We start from the raw sequence: 23,834 nt of genomic DNA on the forward strand, positions 1-23,834 counted from the left end.
GGAGCCAGCCCTCCCTCCCTCCCTTCATCCCTATAAAAGCAGGCAAGAAAGAGGTTATTTTCAATATAGAATATTATTTTCGATATTTAGTAAATCTACATGATATAAGAGAATTTCTCTGTTTCTGAAGTTTTAATTGCTACATTTTCTGGGTTCATCAAATAAGCACAAGAAATAAAATAAAATAAATAAATATAGATTCTGGCCTCCTAAAAGGAGTAGATCGAATTTTTCAATCTTTATAAGAAGTAAAGCAATCAGTTGCAGCCATCCAATCAAAAAGTAAAAGGTATTATTGCTATAAGCATGATATTAGGTAAAGGCTTGCCCCTAAAGTAGGGGGGTGGAGATGATAGCCAAAGAAAAAATGACTGTAAATAAATAAAAATAATAATAATAATAATTAAAAATGCTTGGATTTTACATGATGAATACTATAGAATCTTGATAACTTCTAATTTTTCTAACTTTATTGTAAAGAGAATGTAGATTCCTTTAAAAATAAAGATTTTTTTTTATTATATGTAAAATCTTTAATTTAAGAGTCATGCTAGAGTGCCGTCCAGCAGTACTGACCGCTAGGCAGTGCCCCCAGGCCAAATTCTCATTTTCAAGTTTTTTCATTTTTTTTAATTCATATTTTTTTTAATATTTTTTAATATTTTTAAAAAAATAAAAAATATCAATATATTAATAGTGACCTTTTTAATTAATAAATAAATAAATAATATAAAAAAATTAAAAACATAAACGATTAAAATAAAAAAATAAAATAAAACGACATAATAGGATTATTCTTAATTTAAATGATCGAAACTATCATTGGTAATTTCAAACCAATTAAGGTCCGAACTGCCACACGTACGAGCTCACCCATGAGATGTAAAATTTTAGAACAGAAAAGTCCAAAACATGCTCCTTGTTGGGTTTCCTTTTTATATGACTGACTCATCAACTTTCCAACGTGTCAAGTTGGTTACCTCCCAAGTGTCAATCCTAGAAACAATATATATATATATTCCAACCTACTCGGTCCATAAAAAAAAAATATATATATATATATATATGAAAAAAAGAAAAGAATAATTAATATTCCAAAGTAGAAAAGTAAACACCAAAAATGAAAATAAAAAACAAAGTGAGTTCCTTGAAATAAACGCAAACCCCATCAAAACAAATAAATAAATAAATTCCCATTTTGTTTTTTGGTTCGGAGAGAGGTTCGGTTGTGGACTTTTGAGCCTAAGATAAGCACATCCCACACCTCCATCCCTAACCCATCCCACCCCATCCACTACCCACCACTACAAAAAGTGCCCCACTTCTCTTTCCTTCCTTTCTCTGAAGAAAAGTATACAGAGAAAAAGCTCTTTTTTCTGCCTCCAAAACTGGCCATAGATGATCAAGAACCCAACATAAGAGATATCAGACCCAAAAGCAGAAGAATCATGGTTAGCTCTACACTTCTCACATTTATCTTTGTTGTATATTTAACTCTCTCTCTCTCTCTCTCTCTCTCTCTCTCTCTCTCTCTTTCTCTCTCTCTCTCTCTCTTTTTTCACATGTATTTGGTTCTTTTTGGTGTAGGGAGGAGGAGTTTTAGTTGATGATGATGCAGAAAACAAGTGGCCGCCATGGCTGCAGCCTCTTCTCCAAACAAGCTTCTTTGTTCATTGCAAGATTCACGCAGATTCTCACAAGAGTGAATGCAATATGTACTGCCTGGACTGCATGAATGGAGCCCTTTGTTCTCTTTGCCTGACATCTCATAGAGACCACAGGGCTATTCAGGTAGATTCTGCAAGTCATCATGTCTCTCTTCTCCTCTTAACAAAAATTGTATATTGAAAAGGTTTATAGATTTCATGAATTTATAATCCCAGCACACTACATTGTCAAAACCTATCTATTGTGTTCATAGCCCTCAAAAATCACATGAATACATGGATATTATCAATTTTACCAACCACATCATGTGGCCTTTATTTTCCCAAGTGTCTTTTTTTTTTGGGTATTTTTGTTTTCCTTTCCTTCCTTTTGTTTTTGTAGTTTAAAGAGTAGTAGAGCACTGGAGATGAGGAACTAAATTTGTGATGGATTTTGCTGCTGAGTTTTGCAGATACGGAGGTCGTCATATCATGATGTGATAAGGGTGTCTGAGATTCAGAAATACTTGGACATTACAGGGGTCCAGACATACATAATAAACAGTGCCAGGATTGTGTTCTTGAATGAGAGGCCTCAGCCTAGGCCTGGTAAAGGTGTCACCAATACCTGCCAAGTCTGCGAGCGCAGCCTCCTTGATTCCTTCAGTTTCTGTTCCCTTGGCTGCAAGGTATTTCACAATTACTGCAACTCTTTCTCATTCCTTTTTACCTAATTTCTGAGAGTTTCTTTTGGTGGGCCCTGGGAATCTCTTTCTGTATTCTTTCCTGTGTTATCCCAATTAGCAACCATTAATCTTATTTCCATATTCTTCCAAAGAATTCAATTGGGTTTTCCTTCTATCATGATATCTCTTTTTGGTGAATCAATTATCTTCATATATGCATGAATTGAGCATTGATTTCTTGGGTTTTTGTGTTAGGTGGGAATTTAATGGAATGATCAGAGAGAGAGAGAGAGAGAGAGAACACACACAGAGAATCTTGATTATTTTCTCTTTTTATTTTTTGAACAATTATTTCAGATTGTTGGGACATCAAAGAGTTTCCGGAAAAAGAAAATGTGCATGGAGAGTACAGAAGGGTCAGACACTGAAGGATCATTGAATGGCATTGGCAATGGGCATATGAAAAGCAAAGTTCGAAGCTTTACACCATCAACACCACCTCCAACGGCTGCGAGTTACAGAACTGCCAAGAGGAGGAAGGGGGTTCCCCATAGATCTCCAATGGGAGGCCTTATTATAGAATACTAAAGAAAGAAAAAAAAAAATAGTGGCTTTTATTTAACAATTATATATATACCTGCAGCCCCCAAAACACCACATGATTAATGCCACTGCCTCCTTTAAGTGGCATTAATCTTAGCAATGTCTTATATGCATGTTTACAGCAAAGTTATGCATGACACCTGAGCCTTGTACATGAGGCCGGTGATACAAGTGATCGTCAATTAAGCTCTATATATGTTCTATATGTAGGGGAAAATAATGTTGAAAAATAATGGGAAATTGAGAAAAAAACAAAAAAAGTGAAAACTTTGGGAATGATATGGATCAGATGATGATCATCATGATAGATGTTTTATGATCTATAGATGTTTGCAGTTTCGATATTTATAAATGTACATAAAAGTTTGTAGAGAGATGATGATCTAGACGTTTGTACTGCATGTGAAAATCAATGAATAAAATGCTCTATATATATATATATATGTACGTGTTTCGATATATATTCATGTGGTGGGAAAAAAAAAGTAGTTTTTAATTAACAGCATTAGCATGCATTAAGTTCTTGAGCTCATGGGAATTAGGTTAGTTTACTCTTGATGATCTGCGATCAGTACTACATATATAATGTCTATTAATGATCAGTAGTACTACTGATGATGCATGCCCTACAAAGCAAGCATGTGAGATGCATGGTTGGTTGAGAAAAGATATCCGACGCGACAGAAAGCGCGAGAAAACCTTGTGATCATCTGATGAGGTGGTGATCAATTTTTACCTTTACGTTACCTGCAAATTTACAGCTTAATTAATGGAATATTAATAAATTAAGATTTTTGTTTGTAGTTCATATATATATATATATATATTATATATAGAAGGTCCTTTTCATGCATGCAATAATATATTGCTCAATAAATTACAATTATATTGAGCTAAATTAATATTTTATGATCATTGCAGCAAATATTATTGCACTGTCAAAAATATTAAAAATAAAAATTACAAGACTTGGAAATTCAGCAATAATGAATGACATTTTAGCTAGCTAGCTCCAAAACATGCATGCATGTAGCCAAATCCTGTTAATTATTAATTCACATGATGATCTCTACAAGAAAAATAAGTATTTGTGACGGATTATGTGTGACGATAATGACTATTTGCGACAAAAATAGACTTATTTTGATAGAAAATAATCAATTTTATTGAAAATAACTTATCACAAATAAACAATTTTCTTATATAGCACTGCATATTGTCAATGCCACATGATTAATATAATTCTAGTTATTTGTTTTTGTTTTAATTATTTTGAATCAATATTCAATCCAAAAATTAGAAACAAATTAATTATCAAGGTAGTACTGCAATATGCATGCATGGATAGTAAGTACTATGAATATTGAAAAACAATATTGGCAAAAGAAGATAACCTTAATTATAAGACTGATGAGATTATCCATCATGAGATTATGCGTTAACGTTGGATATTGTGGGTAACGACAAAAATAATGTTCTCATGATGATCAATCGCTAGCTAGATAGCTATAAGCCAAAATCCCATTTTCCTTGTCGTATATGTAATTTTTTCTTTGGTAAATCATAACCTAAAATGAGAGAGGAGAGATCATATCTATTATTTATAATATGAATCGAATGTCTCCTTCCACTATTATATATTTATATATATGATGTTTGAGTTTATTATTTATAACCATAATGGCTTAATAATTCGATAGTGAATGGTCATGTGTTTAGACACTTCATTGCTAGCTAGCATTATATATATATATATGAGTAATGATACACCTACGATCCTAATTTTTATAATTTTTATGTACAATTATGTGTTAAATTGAATGTATTTATGTAAAGTGAAGTTACATTTTCTTTATAATATTTCACTTAATTCGTTAATTTTCTTATTGTTTTCCAAAATTATCGGAGTTATTAGATCATCTAAAGTCATCCGTCGGCCACCATCGCCGTACACGTGCCACCACTTAACATGACCACTACAGCCACTCGGCCCGGCCAATCCCCGGCAAGTGGAGTAGTGTACGTAATTAATCTAACTACAATATTTCTCCCTCATTCGAAGCCCCTAAATGTTTTGCTCAACTCTCACTTGAGAGCTACGTACTCGAAAGGATCTGATCAATCTACTTCAATGCAAATACATGTTGTGGACCTCTTAATTTCTACCTGAGCTAGCTACAGACGTAACCACAACATATATATATATATACGAATAATGTTATACACTACACTTTCATTCTAGCTATTTTGATTATACTAAATAGAATATGGTACATTCATCACCATTAGATGATAAAGAAGTATGCAATAAATGATTTTTAATGATGATAAATGTGCAACATCATACTTAATAAGATGAAAGTAAGATGATAATATAGTGTATAGAATTTTCATATATATATATATATATATATATACACTTACTCACAATGACTTGACCATTGCTAAAACAATCCTATTTACATTCGTCATTTTCTTCTATATATATATATGAGTAATGTTATACACTACATTTTCATCCTATTTTGATCATACTAAGTGATATGTGGCACATTTATCACCATTAGATAATAAAGAAATATGCAATAAATAATCATTTAATGATGATAAATATGTCATATCATACTTAGTGGAATAAAAGTGAAATGATAGTATAGTATATAAAATTTTTCTATATATATATAGTTTCTTCAATTCCTTATAAACAAATTATAATCAATTAATAAATAATCAATAAATATTACGAAATCTATTTTATCGATCTATTTTATCTATTTTTTTTAATATTAGAATTCGAAAAAAAAATTATTAGAGATTACTTACTCATACAGTATTACAATGATCTGATCATCATCTGCATAGGAAATTAAATTATCTAAAAAGCATACAAAAGTACATCGAAAAGCATAAAAAGTGGTTCGGGGTGGGGGTGGGGTGGTTTTGGACATGTGTTTTTTTATTCACTATCTTCACAAATCACACATTATATGTTATTTTATTTTATTTTATTTTATTTAAAATAATTAAATCCTTTTACTTATCATTAATATATATTATATTTAATAAGATAAAAATAAATTTTATCTATAATTTTTATTCATTTTAACATTCTACGCCTATAATTTTTACATAAAATTTAGAGATATTTTTTATAGAGTATAGAAATATTTTTTATACGGTATTGGGTGTGGAGTAAAAAGTAGTAGCCAAATAATTTTTAAGTGTAAGTCTAGATTTATACATTTGAGTTGAGATGATAAAATATTATTAGATTATTATTTTTTAATATTATTATTATTTTTAAAATTTAAAAAAATTAAATTATTTATTATATTTTATATTAAAATTTAAAAAAATTATAATAATAAATTAAGATAAATTAAAAAAAGTGAAGATCCAAACATTCAACAATTTTTAACTTTTATTTCATTGAAAAGAAATGGGCGGTAGAAAAACTGAAGTACAGATATGGAAGATGAGTCACAGACTTTTGTACTGTCTGGAAGCTCCTGATGTTGACGCGTACAGTGTACTTTATCTTCAGCCAATTTTACCGGTAAAGCTTTGAACTTTTTTCTTTTTTTTTTCCGATTATTTTCTAATCCACCGGTTGAAAATGAAGGAGTACACGTAGACGACGACGACGCCTCCCCCGGGGGCTACCGTGACATAATCCTAAACTTGCCGGTCGCTTTCTTTCGCGTCTTTTCTTCGGTTTTAATCGTGCGCCACGTGTCCATCATACCCCAATAATTGTCCTTTTAGGTGCTCTCAGCCGTTCGTTTTGTTATGCATCTAAACGCATCTTCTGCGCTGTATTTTGTTGAAGACTCATATTTTAATACTGCAGGAAAATGAAAGTTTTCACTCTGAAAAAGGAAATAAATAAATAAATAAATACATAAATATGGGAATCTGTATTAGGAGATTTTTGTTGGCAGTTGGTGGTGGCTTGTTCGGAGGAAGGACAAGAGCATTAATTGATTTAATTGAAATTTAATGTCATAAATCATAATCATTCAAAAGTGCAATAAGAATTTTTATTTAGAGAATTATAAAATAGATATTATAAATTCAAAAATAATTATTATTAAAATATTTATCTATTTGGAAAATAATATTATATATTTTTCGATTTAATTTGGACATGTCTAAAAACTCATTTTTTAGATAAATTTATATTATTATTATTAAATAGACATTATAAATTCAATATGAATTATTATCAACATATTCATCTATTTTGACAAAAAAAATATATATGTGTTGATTTGGACATGTCAATGTTGCACTTGTATCATAATCATGAATTATCATATATTTAAAAAATTATTTTCATCTTCAATCTATATATTATTCATCATTCTTCTTTAGAATTATGGTTGTGAAGAAAAGAAAAAACAAAAGAAGGGGAAAATATTGAAGAGACCCTAAGAAATTGAAGGGTAGAATTAGGAGGATTCTAGAATAAAATTTCTACATTTTTTTCCCTAGAATCTTAGATAAAATTGTTTTATTATTTTCTTTTCTGAATTTCTATCATTATACATGTCTCACTGTTTATTATTTGTGATACCAAAAAAAGAAAATAAAAAATTCTATTTATAAGTTTGTGTAAAAAAAAAAAAAAAACACTGATCCACAATATTGCTGATATGACAAGATTTGATTTGTAATAAAAGTTTATAAATCTAAATTTTTTAGATCAAATCAAATCGCGCTACATCAATGATGTAGATAATATGTTTTCTACACCAGCTTATAATAAAATGACTCAAATAAAATATTGAGAAAATGTGTCATTGTTAGTTTTAGCACTATATATTGATATGAGAAGCAGTACTAGTGGTAGTTAATAGTTGTTTTCTTCGCCTCTGATATCATAAATTTTGCACTAAAATGGAATTTTTAGGTTGGAATATATAGGATGTTATAAATAACTTAATTATTTGGGTTTTTTTTTTTTTTTTTTGCTAACTAAATTATCAATAATTGTGTGCATGTAATTAGTAATTTCATTTTAAAATAATTGGTACATTTATTACTTATACTATAGTTTCTTCGATCCCCTAATTTATAATAAAATATATATATATATATATTTATATAAACATGAGAGATCAGTGAGAATTAACTAGCAATTAGTGGTGGGTACGAAACTCATGGGTCATAAATATATATATATATATATATATATATACACCATGAGTTGGGATCATATTTCCATTAATTTTAAATTGATCATATTATATACATCTAAAATAAGTCTTCTAAGAAGTTTAAATAATCTCTTATTCATATCAATGATTTTGTAGCTAAATTATATTTATTGCACTCTCTTTCTTTAAGAGAAAACAAAAAAAACAAAATCCCATTCAGAATTTTTAAATGGAACAATCATGTACTGAAAACTGTAATCTTTAGTTGAGTATTAAACAACTACTACATTTGTTTATTTTTAATAGGAATAATTTTTCATAGAGAAGTTCACATATATTAATTTCTATTAAAAATTTCTATTAAAAATAAGAATTCTTCTATTTACAGTCACTTTTACATTTCTTTTTTATGTATTTTACTAATGTGATTGGCCAAATCAATTATTTTTTATTAAAAAAAATGACGCGGCCAATCACATTAATAAAATGTGATTTAATTAGAGTTATAGACCACAAGTTGCACGCAAACATTCAAAAATCGAGTAATATTAATATATATATATATATATATATATATATGGCTCAATAATATTGATCAATATATATTCCCATGAATTTCAAATCTTGTTTTCAATTAAATTTTTTTTTCTCTTATGTGCATGCACTTAGAATTCGATTTTTTTGTGTTGATTTATTGTATATTATTCCTAATATATATTACGTGGAATTAATAGAAAGGAAAAAAAATTCCTGGTTAGAGCTATTAATGAATGATTTGTTGAAACAAGAGTTGGTCATTTTTGGGGGCAACTTGTCTATATTTATTATCGCTCTTTACCAATGCAAAAAGGTCTACAAGAAACCCCACAAAAAAGTAATGTTGATTAGACTGATGTAAATTATGTCAAGATTAACCTAATGAGCACTGACTTAAATTCACTTTGATATCATGTGTAACAGCTAGCTAGCTAGCTAGCAAGAAGCTGCATGGTTAAACAAGAGTAGTTACCATGCAAGAGATCATCAAGGCTGAGAACAAAACCAAAGTAAATAGGAAGATTTCCAAGGGTTTTCTTCTTGATGATCATGATCATGTTCATGTTGTTGATCATGATCATGATCATGATCATCAACTTGCTGGCCTCTCCTTATCCTTACCCAAATACACAACTTTATTTATTTATTTATTTATGTAGTCATCAATCACTTTAGTGGGATCCTCAGCATTATTATTATCTCTGAGATATGCTGTATGTCATCCTATGGATTCTTGGGCAACTGTATTTTGTTCCTTCTCTTTTGGTCCACTTGCTAGCTCCACCATATAATGAACAATCTAGCCAGCCAGGGCTAATACAAGATATATAATTAGAAGGATGGGGGTGGTCGTTGGGGTCCACCTTTGATGAAACTTGGCTTGCAGGTTGGGGTCCACCTTTGATGAAACTTGCCTAAGCCATGATGTCAATTGAATTCAGCATCCTTCTCAGCATATGATCATGATTTTTCTAATAATTAATGCAGAGATTATATATGCACATATATAGCAATCAAACGTCCCACCCATTATTAATTGACTTAGCCTAGTTTGTTTTCGTAGATGAGATGAGTTGAGATAAAAATTAAAAGTTAAATAAAATATTATTAAAATATTTTTTTTTAATATTATTTTTATTTTGAGATTTGAAAAGATTTGAATTGTTTATTTTATTTTGTACAGAAATTTAAAAAAGTTACAATTATTAAATGAGATGAGAAGAAATATTTTGTGGAAGTGAACGAGACCTTAATTGATCATCTAAAAAATTAAAGATTATTAATTGACTTATTTATTTTAATTGGCTAATCTTATGTTAGATTACCCACATCACCAACTTGGGTGTCTCTAATGGTCATTTTACATGTGAACCACCAAAATTATGTGAACCCTAGCTAGGATAATGGAAGACCCACCTTTAAAAAAAAATGATCAATTATATATGTTTGCATAAAACATTGACACCCATGCCTGTTTCCAACTATAGTGACAAAGAATAAAACCTAATCCTCTCTAGAAAAATAAAATAAAATAAAATAAATCAAAATCCAGGCCATGGATTTTCTTTAATTTTGTTTATATATATATATATATATTATATATATATATATGAAAGCTCAAGCCTGATCAATGGTCAGAATTGGTAGAAGGCTGGTTTTTTTTTTTTTTTTTTTTTAGGGCTTCTCAAGAATCAAGATGTGTGTGTGGTGTAGATTGTAGAACAGAGACCAGTCTAGTGGCTGGCCTCATTGAATTGAAGTTTGCTTGAATCACTTGACCGCTCTGAAAAATATGATGTTCATAGTCATATAATGTTAATCATTCAATGAGTAGAAAATCAAAATCTTCCCTTTACTTTTCTTTTTCTTTATCTTTAACTTCTTTTGCTGACCACTAATTCTGCTTTAGAAATTATCTTCTCCCTTGGAAGAAAAATATCTCAAAATAATAATAACAATAATACTAATTTTATTATTCAAAATTAGTACTATAAATATATTAAGTCAATCTCTACAAAGAATTCCTTGTAATTTGGCTGGCCTAGCTGATGATATATATTTCTTCTTCTTTTACTGAGAGTTTAGGTTTAATTAACCTGTGTTAGGTGTGCATTTTGTGAAATATTTTATGAGAATAATGGAGTGCAGACAGACTGATTACTATATCTATCGATTGCAGATTTTAAAAATAAAAAAGGGCCAATATATATATATATATATATATATATATATATTTTAAAAGAAAAATTCTTCTTATCAGCTACTATTCACCACCCCACACCCCACATCCTATGAAATTTATAAGTGTGAAATGTGAGTGTGAATAGTGACTGATGCATAGCATTCCTTATTTTAAAAATATTCATGTCGTTCTTCGTACTAGTATTGGTACGTAGTCTTTGGCAGTTAAAATAAAATGGGATAAGAAGCTTGTGAATTCATTTCCATGATATATGGTTTTGGTCAAGTTTTTGGCTCTACCCAATGATAATGATATATATATATATATATATATATATATAAATATATGTATAGCCGTCATCAAATGTTTATATATGCTTAATTTGTTTGGTATCAATCAATTATGTGTAGGGCATGTTAGCGTTAGGACACAGTCCTTTCCTGTGTTTTCAAAGTACTCGATATATATATATATAAATATAGTTAGGTGTGTCTTGATGTGTATTTTATTGGTGAACATTATAGAAATTGCTTTTACCAAATATTAGGGATTGCTTCCTTGAATTTTTAAGCGAAATCTGGTCCTCCTTGTGCACATGATATGCAAGGCCTCAAGCAATGAGAAATGAAAGTGATCACCATGAATATATTCACCCAGCTTGGGAGCAGAAGGCAGGGCATATATATTGGCATTTTCAACTCCCTATGCACATGAAAAACCTGTCCAAAATATCAAACAAACACCCAAAATCCAGACTTTCAGGTTTTGAGTATTCAATCAAGCTATCTTATTTTGGTTTCTCCAAATTGGCTCAATTATGAAGGACCCAATTGGATCCTAATCAGTTCCTGCTCCAATGAGATTCTGAGAGTGTATGTCTAAATATTCAGAACACAATTTGCATTAGCGTGTGTTGGTAGTGGGTAAATCTCATGACTAAGTAATGTCCACATGGGCGGAAAACTTATTTGTTAACTCTCCACCACTATCACAACTCTAGGAAAGTTATTTTAACTTTTACAAATTTAGGGAAGTTAATTAACTCCAAGAGTGAAGACTCTTTAAATAAGAGTACGTACATTAAGTGTTAAGAAAATTAAGTCCTGAAAAAGAAAAAAGCTCTCCTCTCTCTCTCTCTTCATTTTCCTAGAGAAATCATCTAGATCTCCTGATCTTAAACCGTGAAATTTTCTAGAAGACTCTGGTAACTTCCTAAATGACGTAAAAGTACAAATAACAAAGTGACGTGGGCTGTAAAACGAGCAAAAATCTGACATTGTGAGAATTCTACTCCTTGAGATAATTTGATTTAATCTTATTTAACAGCGTGAATGGAAATAATACCACTTTTAAGGGAATATGTGCATGTTGTATATAACCTCATGTTCATTACAAATGAGGTTCTTAATCTATTTGGGACCACTGAGGCAGGCAAATAGAGGTGGCATGCAACATCCCCAACTTTCAATTGGTTTTCCTTTTTCCAAGGCAAAATGGTTTTGCCGGACTTCTTCACCCATATTAATGGAGAGAACATCATCTCTTAACTGCTTGGTATTTATGTTTAATGGCATTTTATTTTAACGGCCTACTTTTTTCTCTCCATCGTGCCAAAACTCAAGTTTACCAAATATGATAAATTATACTTGCAGTCGTGAGTATGCAAGCATCGTACAGTTATTTTGAAAAAAATGAATAAATATAAGACTCACATAAAAATAATTTAATTTTTTAATAATAAACCCTACTATTTTTCAAAACGACTGCACGACGTTTACGCATTCCACAACTGTCAGACTGGGAGACACTCTAGGGTGAATAGCTGAGAGAGAGAGAGAGCATTGTCTTCAAAATCGGCTAATAAAATCTAGTCTGAGAAATTTTCTTTGCACCTAGAAGGACAACAGCAAAGTAGTTTTCTTGGAAGACAAACAACCAATGCTGCTGCTATCTGCAGAAGGTAGGAGTTGTGGCTGGGTCCAATTCCAACAACAAAAAATGAATCTATTAGATGAACATACATGTGTTCGGCCATAACACGACACAAGGGAGATATGTCCCTCATCCAACGGTTCTAGTTCTAATTACTCAAGCCGTGCCCATCAAAATATATCTTATCATCATCAAATAACCAATCAGAGCCAGAAGAAATGTAGAGGATTTGCTTTGAGCCATATGATATGTTTTCCCAAGTTGGCAAAAACAGTTTGATTCGACGAGGTTCCAATCCTGAAATGACATGTAATTCATTTTCATAATTCCTCGAGTCAAAATGACTTGGGAGTTCATTACTTGGTAGGTTCTGTCACCTCCATAAATTAAGCCTCGGCCAAAAGGAAGGAAAGGAGATAAACACCCATGCGAATTTTCAATTTTGAAACATTACAAACCATCTCATCTTATATAATCATTATAATTTTTTTAAATTTCCATACAAAATATAATAAACAATTCAAATTTTTCAAATCCCAAAATAAAAATAATATTAAAAATGTATATTATAACAATATTTTATTCAACTTTCAGAGTTTCATTAAATTACAATTTCAAGACCCCACCTCGATTTCCATCAATATATGGACGAAAATAGCTTATAGGACCGAGTCGTGGGGTTAAAATGGCCACATCAACAATTTCCATTCATAAATTTATGGAAATCGACTCTAGGGTCTTGAATTTCAAATCAAATGAAGAAGCAAAGCAGGGTGTTATCAAATCAGATGCTTATCTGGGCATTCTGATACAATGTGACCAAGTTGCATGACACTGTGCTGACCCTACTCAAAAGCCTAAGCAATTTCATTGCCTAATTAGCCAATGGATAATCATAGAATGTACAGTTACAAAGATATGAACAAAGGAAACAATGTAGAGGGGCCCAAGAGGAACTGACTAGAAGCTGGAAATATGATCCGAACTGACATCAGATCGAACAGTGGAGCTATCATAATGGAATGATTCTGCTAAATCAACTGCATCTTGAACTCTAAGCCGGGTCCCCTGTTGCCCAACAACTGTAGCTGCAATCCTAGATGCCAATGTACCCATTCCTTTCAAATCTGACAACCCCCGTAAAATACCATACAAGATACCAGATGCATATGCATCCCCAGCACCACAAGTGTCCACTGGTACACATGGAGAGGGGGGAATATATACAGCTTCTCCTTTTACACCTATGTAGGAGCCTCTCGGCCCATCTGTGACTGAGACTAGGGGAACAAAATGGCTCAGATACCTGGTAGCTGAAATGGGACTTTCCTTTGAGGCAAAATGACATAAAGCTCTAGCTTCATCACTGTTTGCAAAAACAATGTCGGCAAGGTTCCCTAATATTTCCCTGACAGCAGAAACATAAACAAAAGTAAAATAAACTGAATAAACAGCTTACAGCCCAAAATAAATATTGTCACAAACACGGAGGAGTCTTTATCGATGGGGAAAAACATACTAAGTACATTGTAAATAAGATAATAGGATCTATAAAATTAAAATTAAAAAACAAAAAAAACTTGGGAAATAAACAGGGATGAAGAACAAACTTCAAACTCATACCCTAAAACCATGATAAGGAAAACCAAATAGATTTTTTGCCATTTTATCAGTAGCCATGCCCTCATCCTCTAGATTTTTCGAGGTCCTACACCCCATGCCCATGTCCAGAAATCACAGCTTTTGAATATCAGGGGGGTGTATACACAAATATTATAGCTCCAACTATACATCATCCTTCATGCATTTTCTCGTCACATCAATACGAATATATCGCACTCAGTGTGGACAACAAGTTTCATAATTCAAATATCCATATTGCACAGCTCCTGTCGTTTAAAAGGCAATATTTACAGAGCCCACTTGGAACATGAACAAAATTTGAACAGCCAGAAGTTTTACCAGGTGTCTGGAAACAGCATTCCGACTAATCCTGTGGGTGCATAGACCATCGGCAAGGAATTTCCCACAAGTACACCTCGGGTAATTCAAGGAAAAAATCCCCCAGCTCCTAGAGATTGTTTGCACCTAATGAGATTCGAACCTTGGACCTTGGAAGGAGCATACCGCCAAGACCAAGGTCTTTAGCAGAAGTTTTATCATCATGTGTCCAACATTCATCTTTTTAGAAACTTCTCCCAATAAATCTAAAACAAATATGCAACAGTCATACACGTTGAAGAGAGACGCATGATCTCGGTTTCGTTGTATACTAATTCAACCATCCTTTCTCCATTCGGGTGCGGATAAGGGGCCTTATCAAATTTGAGAAATGCAATCCTATACTTCTTAAATTTTTTTATAAGTAAAATTAAAACTTTATTGATAGGAATAGGCATAGCCCAAGTACACAAGAAGTATATACAGAAAATGCCTAAGTACCACTAAGCACTAGTAAGGGATACAAACAAATCATGAAAACTGGCCTCATTACAACTAATAACCGAAGCAAATAAAGTATTATGAAAGAATCTCTCCATCAATCCTATACTGCTTAATAAGATATGAAATGATAAAACCAATTCGATAGCAATCTTACCAGAAATCATCATAGTGTCTCTCAATGCAGGAAACATCCGATGCTGTGACAGCAACAAGGGCACCACACCTTCGTGCTTCCTCACATGCTTTTATTATTGTTTTAATTGTATCGGGAAGTTCAAATAAGTATCCTTCAACAACAAGTATATTTGTCTTTGAAACTATGCTAGCTAAGCTTGGATCATAATTAACAGTTGAAGATGTACCCTGACATTAGAAGGCAGACATATATATATTGATAAGAGAAGTTTGATTAATGAGTCAATGACCATAAAACAAGAAGGTGCATATCTCTTTATATAAACATACACAGATCAAATGAGGGCATCTAAAAATTCATCATGGAAATACATGCCATGGGTAAATTTAAACTGCCTCAAAAGCTACAGATACTGCCAATTCCAAAAGAACAGAAAAAATCCATTTTCTGATTAGTTTGGAAGATAAAATAGATTATTTGGTACTGAAGTAATAATGTACTTTATAAAGAAGAAAGGACACAAGGAATGAATCATGCAGCAAAGTTTCTAAAACTAAAAAACTTAAGAACTTTTTTTTTTTTATAAGTAATAAAATTAAAACTTTATTGATAGTAAAAGGCATAATCCAAGTACACAGGAAGTATAGACAGAATACACCTAATAACCACTAAGCACGTTTAATGGATACAAGCAAATTAAAGAAAACTATCCCCATTACAAACAATGACCAAATAACGTCAATACACCTAAAAACCACTAAGCACTTGTGATGGATAGAAGCAAATTATGAAAACTATCCCCATTACAAACAATGACCGAATAACATCATTGATAAGGATTAACTTAGGAACTCAAATAACATCATCATTTCCAGACTGATACAGGTTCGTATCCTCTGAATAGCCAGTAGCTAAAGCAAAGTGAGATTTCTTATCGAGGCCAGGCCCTCACAATCTCCTGGGATATGCAAAAATCCTAAAGAGGTGTTTGCAATCTTGTATCATAAGTAAGCCCCTAATAAATTTCAGACCACATGATAATTTTTCAGAAACAAACCCCCACATTAGCTAAACCATCACTTCCTGAAGTCAGTCATCATCCTGTGAATTGTTCCCAAAAACTTTCTTATCAAAAATGTTCCCAAAAAAATTGATGAATAAAAAATACAAAAAAAAAAAAAAAACATTTTCAGGAATCAACTTTCTCATGTGCATCAACTGATCATTTATAAGTGCAATAGCAACTCAAAAGCTCTCATCTCAAGAACTTAGGGGATGTGGATGTTGGGAGATTTCGTGAATAGTGTAAAAATGTTTATAATTATTTTTGAAAACTTTTTTGTGTCTCGGCAAGTAGTTGTCAAACTTTCTGAGAGGAGGTTTTAACAAGTTTTTACAAAAGTGGCGGGGGCCCTTGAGAATAGAATATGTTTGCATGCAAAATTTTTAGATTAGTTTTTATGATTTAATAAATAATTCAAAATATTTATTTTCTATTTAAAATAAAAAATAAAAACTTAACACACTGGAGCCTGGATCAGGCCACCCTAGGTGGCTGGAGACTCTAGTGACCACTTGAGGTGGCTTCTGGCCATCACAAGGCAGCCTAGATCAAATCTTGACAGCCAGAGATTATGGTCACCACAGGGCAGCCCAAATCGGCCTCTCAACCCAGGCCACCCCGGGGGTGGGCCATATGGTGGCACGAAGTGACTGCAAGCTATTTCATCTGGTCTAAAAAAAAAAAAAAATTGTTTGAGAGATGGTTTTTTGAGTTTTTGATGTTTTGAAAATCTGGATTTTTGTTTTTTTTATAGGAAAAAAATCTTGAGTTTTATACTGTTGATGTAATACATTTGAAAATGGAAATATCGTTAATTACTAAGTCAGAGGCAATTTGTAGCCAAGCATCTCCTTAGTAAGAATCCTACAAATGGAAAGTGAAGAGCAGTATAAGCTTTAAAAATTTCCATCTACTTCTGTACTTGTGTGAGTTAGCTGCCAGCCCATTGATCATATGCTCAGTAATTAAGTGTTGGAAAAAAGTTAAAACACATAGCATCCAACAGCTGGAATATATAATACCAAGCATAAATGAAAAGGCACAGCATCAATGATACATGAATATAGTAACAATCCTCTTTTGTAAAAGGAAAAAAATTAATGAAGTTGAATTAAAAAATTAATAGTAATATTCAGCTGACCTGATATGCAAGCATTGTGCGATGAGCATCTGGAGTTGTCAGAACTATCACTGTCCCTGTTGTCCCATCTTTGATGGGTTCAGATAGAAAATGCACATTTGCCCGATGCAGTTTTGCCCTATTAGATACATTATAAAGGAAGACATTAAGTTTTATCCTATCATAATAGCAACAGACTTGGATAACCATTAAGATGGGTAACACATCATTCAAATGTGGAAGACAAACAATCCTTGTGACCATCAACATATTTAGAGATTGAAAGAGAGATAAGACCCACAAATATTTTAGTATATTTCTGACACAATAAAAATTTCTATCTAATGCAACCTCCAACTATTTGCCAATTGCCACACCAAAGATCAATCTAAGTCTTCCGTTGAAATACATATAGAAAGTGTAATATAGTGGTTGGAAATAGACAATAAGATGATCTAAAATATAATCTAGAAAGCATATTTTTATGACGGGGAAACCACCACACGGTAGAGCCCTTAGAACTCACCCATGGAACTTAAACCCCTGGTGAGACTAGTAAAGCAACCCACGGCCATGACCTCCCACTTAAATCGCAGTTTGATCCCAGGGAGAATCGAACCGGTAACATGGGGCTCACGGAGACAAGTTCGCCCTTACTACTTGAGTGAACATAAAATTGATAACAAGGAAATTACAAGAAGAAAACCCAACAGACTTAATACACCAAATGCTTAGGAAGACCTCCAATAGAGTAAAAGATGTGACCTTCCAAATCGGAAGAAAAAAGAAAACTAATAAAGATCCCCGGAGAATTACCATGGTTCATATAAAAGGTAAGGCAATGTATATATTGAAGTGTAAAAAGATGTGACCTTTTAGGCAATGTATACCATGGTTTGCAGATTTTTAATAAAGCTTTGCTGGACAAATGGCTATGGAGACATCACCTAGAACGAGGAGCCTTGTGGAGAACCATCATAGATTCAAAGTAAGGTCGAGCATGGGAAGGTTGGTGCTCGAATGAGGTGAGTGGACCAAATGGGGTAGGGCTTTGGAAGCACATTAGAAAAGGATAGACTACATACTTTAGTTATACCTATTTCGAGGCAAGTGATGGGTCCAGAATCAAATTCTGGCATGACATATAGTGTGGCAAAAGGGCACTCAATAAAGCTAATCCAAAATTCTATGGTATAGTGATAATGAAGGAAGCCTTGATTGCGGAGCTCCTAGATCAAACTAATGGCACTCCCCAGTGGAATATAACATTTTTTAGAGCAGCCTAAGGTTGGGAAGTCAACGCATTCTTTGAATTCTATAATCTAGTATAATCTGTTCCTATAGGGGGAAGTTGAAGATAAGCTTTTTTGGCGCCCCTCCACAAAAGGGAAGTTCACCGTCCACTCCCACTCCTTCTACCAATCCCGTGGAAGTGTTTGGAAGACAAAGGCCCCCTAAAGACAACCTCTTTTGTATGGACGACTTCATTGGGGAAGATCCTCACAATAGAACACTTGAGGAAATGCCAAATCATGGCCTTGGATTGGTGTTGTTTGTGCAAAAAGAGTGCGGAGTCCATTGATCATCTACCAAAACATTGTGAGATTTCCATGACCTTGTGGAATAACTTTTTTGCAATGGTGGGTGTAGCCTTGGTGATGTCAAGAAGGGTGATCTATCTTTTAGCTACATGGAGAGGCCTTTAGGGCACTTCTCAAATTGCCGCAATTTGGAAGATGGTTCCGATCTGCCTACAATGATGTCTTTGGAGGGAGAGGAATGAGAGAAGTTTTGAAGATCGTGAGCAGCCAATGGATGAGCAATTTGGAAGATGGTTCCGATCTGCCTACAATGATGTCTTTGGAGGGAGAGGAATGAGAGAAGTTTTGAAGATCGTGAGCAGCCAATGGATGAGTTTAGAACCTTTTTTTTTTTTTTAATACTTTGTTCCATTAGTTGATTGTAATGATTTTAATGGCATGAACATTCATGACTTTCTAGTATCACTAGAACATCATGCCTAGGCGTTACTCTTATATATGTCCTATGTACTTGGGCTCTTACTTATCCTTATAATCAATAAAATCTTGTTTACCAATCACACATATATATATACATATTGAAGTAGAGGAACATCCACCAAATTCAATGGACCACGCCCTACAGTCATGGAAGGAGTTGGATACATGCCCCTCATATGTGGAATTTTAAAATAAGGCCAGATAAGATGGATCTTGTTTGGAAATATTGTTCTGGCTCTAGTAATCTATGGAAAGGGAAAAGAATCGGCAGAAATTTTTTCTAGAAAAAGTTGGGTAAATGAAAACAGAAAGTAATAGATATGTTTGCTCAAGGGAAATTTTTAGAATGTTTGTGAATTTTTGAAAGTTTTTATAGATGTGTCGTTTACTGGGTTTTGTGGAAGTAGAGGAAATTTTGAATATAAGAATTTTTCTGAAATATGTATTACATTGGGGTTTGTGAAAGTGGATAGGTAGAGTTGAAAAGTTGTTTGAATATAATTTTTGTGGTAATTCTTGTTATGGTTTTTGTAAAATTTGTTTCGATTCTCGTGTGTTTTACTTTTCATTGAAATCTAAGCAAATGATTGGTTAAAAAGTCAAAATAGAAAATTTTCTTGAGATCGTAAGATGTTTGGATTGAAGTTGAAATAAAATTAGATCTCTCCCAAATCTAACAGCCACTACTGATTGATGTATATAAAGGGATTCCAGGGAGAGCTGCCACTTAGTGTCTTGTTTTGTAACTGACCATAAACCTCCTTTAACATTGGGGATAGACATGACAAACCAAAAACTATATCTTTCTCCTTGGGAACTCACCTCCGCAAAGAAAAAGAAAAGAGGAAAAAGAAAAGCATTGCAGTTTCTTTATAATTAATGTTAGCAATGATCTAAGTTTAAATGAAGAATTCACGAGTTATCCTTCAATAATGCATAATGCTTGCCCATGCTATCAATCACTAGAACTTAAAATCCCACCAAGAGAGGCAGTTGGCCTAGCAGCATAATGTCATTTGCTCCCCCTCCCTCATGAGAGATGTTCAGGGATTGAGTTCCCATACCCCCAACCCCTTATCAAAAAAAGTTCGCCAAGAAGAAAGACAAAAGTACTTATTGGACCATCTAAAAAATTGCTGAAATTAGATATCCTATTGTCCTCTAGGAAAGTAATATAAGAAAAAGACAGATAAAACTCAAGTCTAGCTATATTTCTAGATGGAAAATTATATCCAACTAGATTGTTGACTACCAGAAGTTATGTCTATTCTTTAGAAATGATTAGAATATGTACTGGAGATTATCAGTATCAATAATCATTCATCATGTTAAAAGAAAGAACCAAAAGTTAAGTCAATGTACTTAATCCAAAAAAGCCCTAAATTTCAATTTATCCTCCTGTGTATGTGTGTGGGAACCAGGGACAGTACTAACCAGCCAGAAGTTTATTTCACTCACTTCTAAATTAAAGAATTGATATAAAAGAGAAGTGTAGTCAAAACAGCACTGACCTGTAGAAGCCACCCAATGGATCGCTCCCAACACTGCCTACAATGGCTACATTCAAAGCAGGGCCTCCAATGGGCCTACCACCAAGCCGAGCCAAGGCAACTAAGCTGTTGGAAAGAGATCCACCAGCAGCAGCCTTGTAACTGCAACCATCCATAGCTTGCAAAACTCTACCCCTCTCCTCATGATTCACAACCTTCCTCGTTCCTTTCTCTAATTCCAGCTTGTCCAAGAATTCATCATCAACCACACCAGAGAAATCAACCTAAAAAATATTTATAAAAGAAGCAAACAAGAATTAATTTTTATAAACCACATTTGAACCAAATAACAAAAGGTTAAATATTTGAAGCTACCACCAGAGATGATTAATCACAGATCAAATCATTGCTATCTTTTCTATAGATAACAAAATAGCACTAAATCCCGACATCATATCAGATATAGGCAACAAACTGACAGCACATTCTGACAACTCTCAATGCTTTTGGAAGCCATGATTCTTAGAATATTTACCTTAAACAAATACAAAATTAGTAACTATCCTGCATATATTAAAGACATGGAAACCAAGTTTGAGTACTACCTTATGGTTTTTATGCTACTACTACTGTGATGTGAGCGGTTCAAATTGGTTTGATATTTCCCAATTATCCTCACTGGAACTTGAACGCAGCACTTGTACGGCAGTGCATGCATAAAGGTTTTGAACTCTTTTCTTATTGAATAAATATAGATAGAAGCCACTATTAGTAATATCCATTTTGCACACATGATGTGGCATCATCTAGACCACACATCTCCCCAAGTGAGTGTTGGGAACAAGCAACTAGAAACAGCTACGCAGTGAGTGCAAAGTGTGTACTGCTATAGTGGCTTCTCTCTAGCATTACTCTTTCTTATTTGAATCTTAAGGACCGGACCCTAAGTTATTTCGGCACGAGTAATGATACATACACAACCCTTTTAAATTCTTTTTGCAACTCTGTTTTAAATTTAGGAGATTGATGTAAAATTCAAAATTCAATGCAGGTGAAAAACTCAAAAGGGTTAGTCTTTTTTATGAAGTGGCACTATCACATTGACTGGTTATAAAGTAGGGTGTAAAATTTATTATTCTTTCTGCAAATGTTTCAGAGGATCGAGTATATAATAACAAAGAACTTAAATATGGATACACTGTAGCACTTCATTTTAATACCAATTGTATTCCAATAGTCTCGTCAGCCAATAAAAATCAGAACTATAAAAACCATATACACAAACAAGACCTGCAACACCTCCCCCTGACGCCACCCAGAAAAACCCTAATTGTTTTTTCATCCAAGTTTCCTTCTCCGGCAATTTCCAAAATACGAATTGAAGAAGCTTATAATTAAAAAGGCCACATGATTACATATCATGGCATCGAGAAATAGCACTCGTGATTTCTCGGTAACCAAACAGGACTTAGAATTTTAAAAAAAAAAAAAAAAACTGGACACACAAACACGGTAAAATTTTAAATATTACCATGGCTTGTCCAAGACCCAAGATATCCCATCTGTCAGGCAAACGACAAGACCCAATTTTCCAATTCTCCTCTGCCCCTAATTTCACATCACTAGTATTTTCATCTTCTTCCTCTTCCTCTTCCTCTTCCTCTTCTTCTTCTTCACTCCCACTCCCAAACACTGCACCTGTCTCACCTCTAAAGCTCCTACAAGAAGACGCCCTGAAAAACGCATGTGGCCGCTTTTTCGCCATAGGAGCAGGTCTCAACCTCTCACTTCCTCTGTAATGGAAAAACGCATAGATTGTAGGACGCCCATGTGGATGCGGTTGAGGGTGGTGATAAAGGAAAGAATGGAAGGATTTAAGAGGGGAAGAAAGAGGAGAGAGTGGCGGAGGGAGGAAAGGAGTGGAGATGTAAGGAGGATAGAAAACAGGAAGACAAAGAGACATAGATGGTACTCTCTATTCTCTCTCTCTCTCTATCTGCTTTGGTTCTGGGTGTGATTTGTAGTCTATGCGGGTCAAACTTAGCTTCTTCCTATGGTGGTAGTCCCGGTGCCCCCTCTCCTTCTCGGGTGGGCAATGGAGGATAAATCGATGCCCCCTCTCCTGCTGGATGGGGCAATGGAGGATAAAGCAATGGCTGGCTATCTTCTCCAATTTCCCATAATAAATAAGACTGAAAACACGCACCGATGTCTAGCTATTGACCTCACGTTTCTTTCGGCTTCACCTGAACGACACCGTGTCTCTCTATCCAACCTATTTTCGCATAACTGACGTTATGTTTTCATTTTTTTGTTTAAATAATTAAAAAAACATTTAAAAATTAAAATGTCTCATCCAAATATAAATATAAAGAGTAAACTAATGTTAGATAATGTTTGATATAAAAATAGTTTCATCTCATCTCATTATTATAATTTTTTTAAATTTTCATCTCATCTCATCTCATTATTAATAATTTTTTTGTTTAAATAATTAAAAAACATTTAAAATGTCTCATCCAAATATAAATATAAAGAGTAAAATAATGTTAGGGGTGGGCAGCGGGCCCGCACCCCGCTATCCCACCCCCGCATGGGTGGGGCAGGGTTCCGTACCGCTAGATGCAGGGGTGGGTGGCCCCACCCACATCTGAACTTCCAACGGAGGCAGAGGACGGAGGGGGCCCAACCCCGCCCCGATTTTCCCCCCACTACGCATATAATATATATGTATTTATATATTAAAAAATAAATAAACCTCAGTCATAAAATGGCGTTGTTTTGTATCTTACAAAACGAAGTTGTTTTATGGTT

General features: G+C 33.3%; 2 protein-coding genes across 2 annotated transcripts; one reads left to right on the top strand and one right to left on the bottom strand.

The window, feature by feature from the left end:
- Positions 1-1,120: 1,120 nt before the first annotated feature.
- Positions 1,121-3,379, top strand: LOC109012416. The gene is made up of 5 exons (XM_018994036.2): positions 1,121-1,138; positions 1,221-1,451; positions 1,588-1,791; positions 2,120-2,335; positions 2,690-3,379. Exons 1-5 carry the CDS (start codon positions 1,121-1,123, stop codon positions 2,918-2,920), a joined length of 900 nt encoding a protein of 299 aa, XP_018849581.2. The 3' UTR covers positions 2,921-3,379.
- A 9,914-nt stretch (positions 3,380-13,293) lies between these two features.
- Positions 13,294-23,311, bottom strand: LOC109012398 (uncharacterized sugar kinase slr0537). Its single transcript, XM_018994008.2, has 5 exons — positions 22,552-23,311; positions 21,042-21,304; positions 17,531-17,648; positions 15,345-15,553; positions 13,294-14,153 (listed from the first exon to the last, which is right to left on the bottom strand). The coding sequence occupies exons 1-5, from the start codon at positions 22,981-22,983 to the stop codon at positions 13,706-13,708; spliced, it is 1,470 nt and encodes a 489-aa protein (XP_018849553.1). The 5' UTR covers positions 22,984-23,311; the 3' UTR covers positions 13,294-13,705.
- Between the last annotated feature and the right edge of the window lie 523 nt (positions 23,312-23,834).

This window comes from Juglans regia, chromosome 13 (assembly GCF_001411555.2).
Source record: "Juglans regia cultivar Chandler chromosome 13, Walnut 2.0, whole genome shotgun sequence".
In the NCBI taxonomy this organism is placed as follows: domain Eukaryota; kingdom Viridiplantae; phylum Streptophyta; class Magnoliopsida; order Fagales; family Juglandaceae; genus Juglans; species Juglans regia.

Bases quoted from the DNA above. Each gene is read 5' to 3' on its own strand.
- LOC109012416 (XM_018994036.2), top strand. The intron at 1,452-1,587 runs GTTAGCTCTACA...TTTTTGGTGTAG, and splicing joins CCAAAAGCAGAAGAATCATG to GGAGGAGGAGTTTTAGTTGA. The intron at 1,792-2,119 runs GTAGATTCTGCA...TGAGTTTTGCAG, and splicing joins GAGACCACAGGGCTATTCAG to ATACGGAGGTCGTCATATCA.
- LOC109012398 (XM_018994008.2), bottom strand. From the start codon at position 22,983: ATGTCTCTTTGTCTTCCTGTTTTCTATCCTCCTTACATCTCCACTCCT. The intron at 17,649-21,041 runs GTCAGTGCTGTT...TGTATCTAATAG, and splicing joins CCATTGGGTGGCTTCTACAG to GGCAAAACTGCATCGGGCAA. The intron at 14,154-15,344 runs GTAAGATTGCTA...TTCTGCTGTCAG, and splicing joins AGACACTATGATGATTTCTG to GGAAATATTAGGGAACCTTG.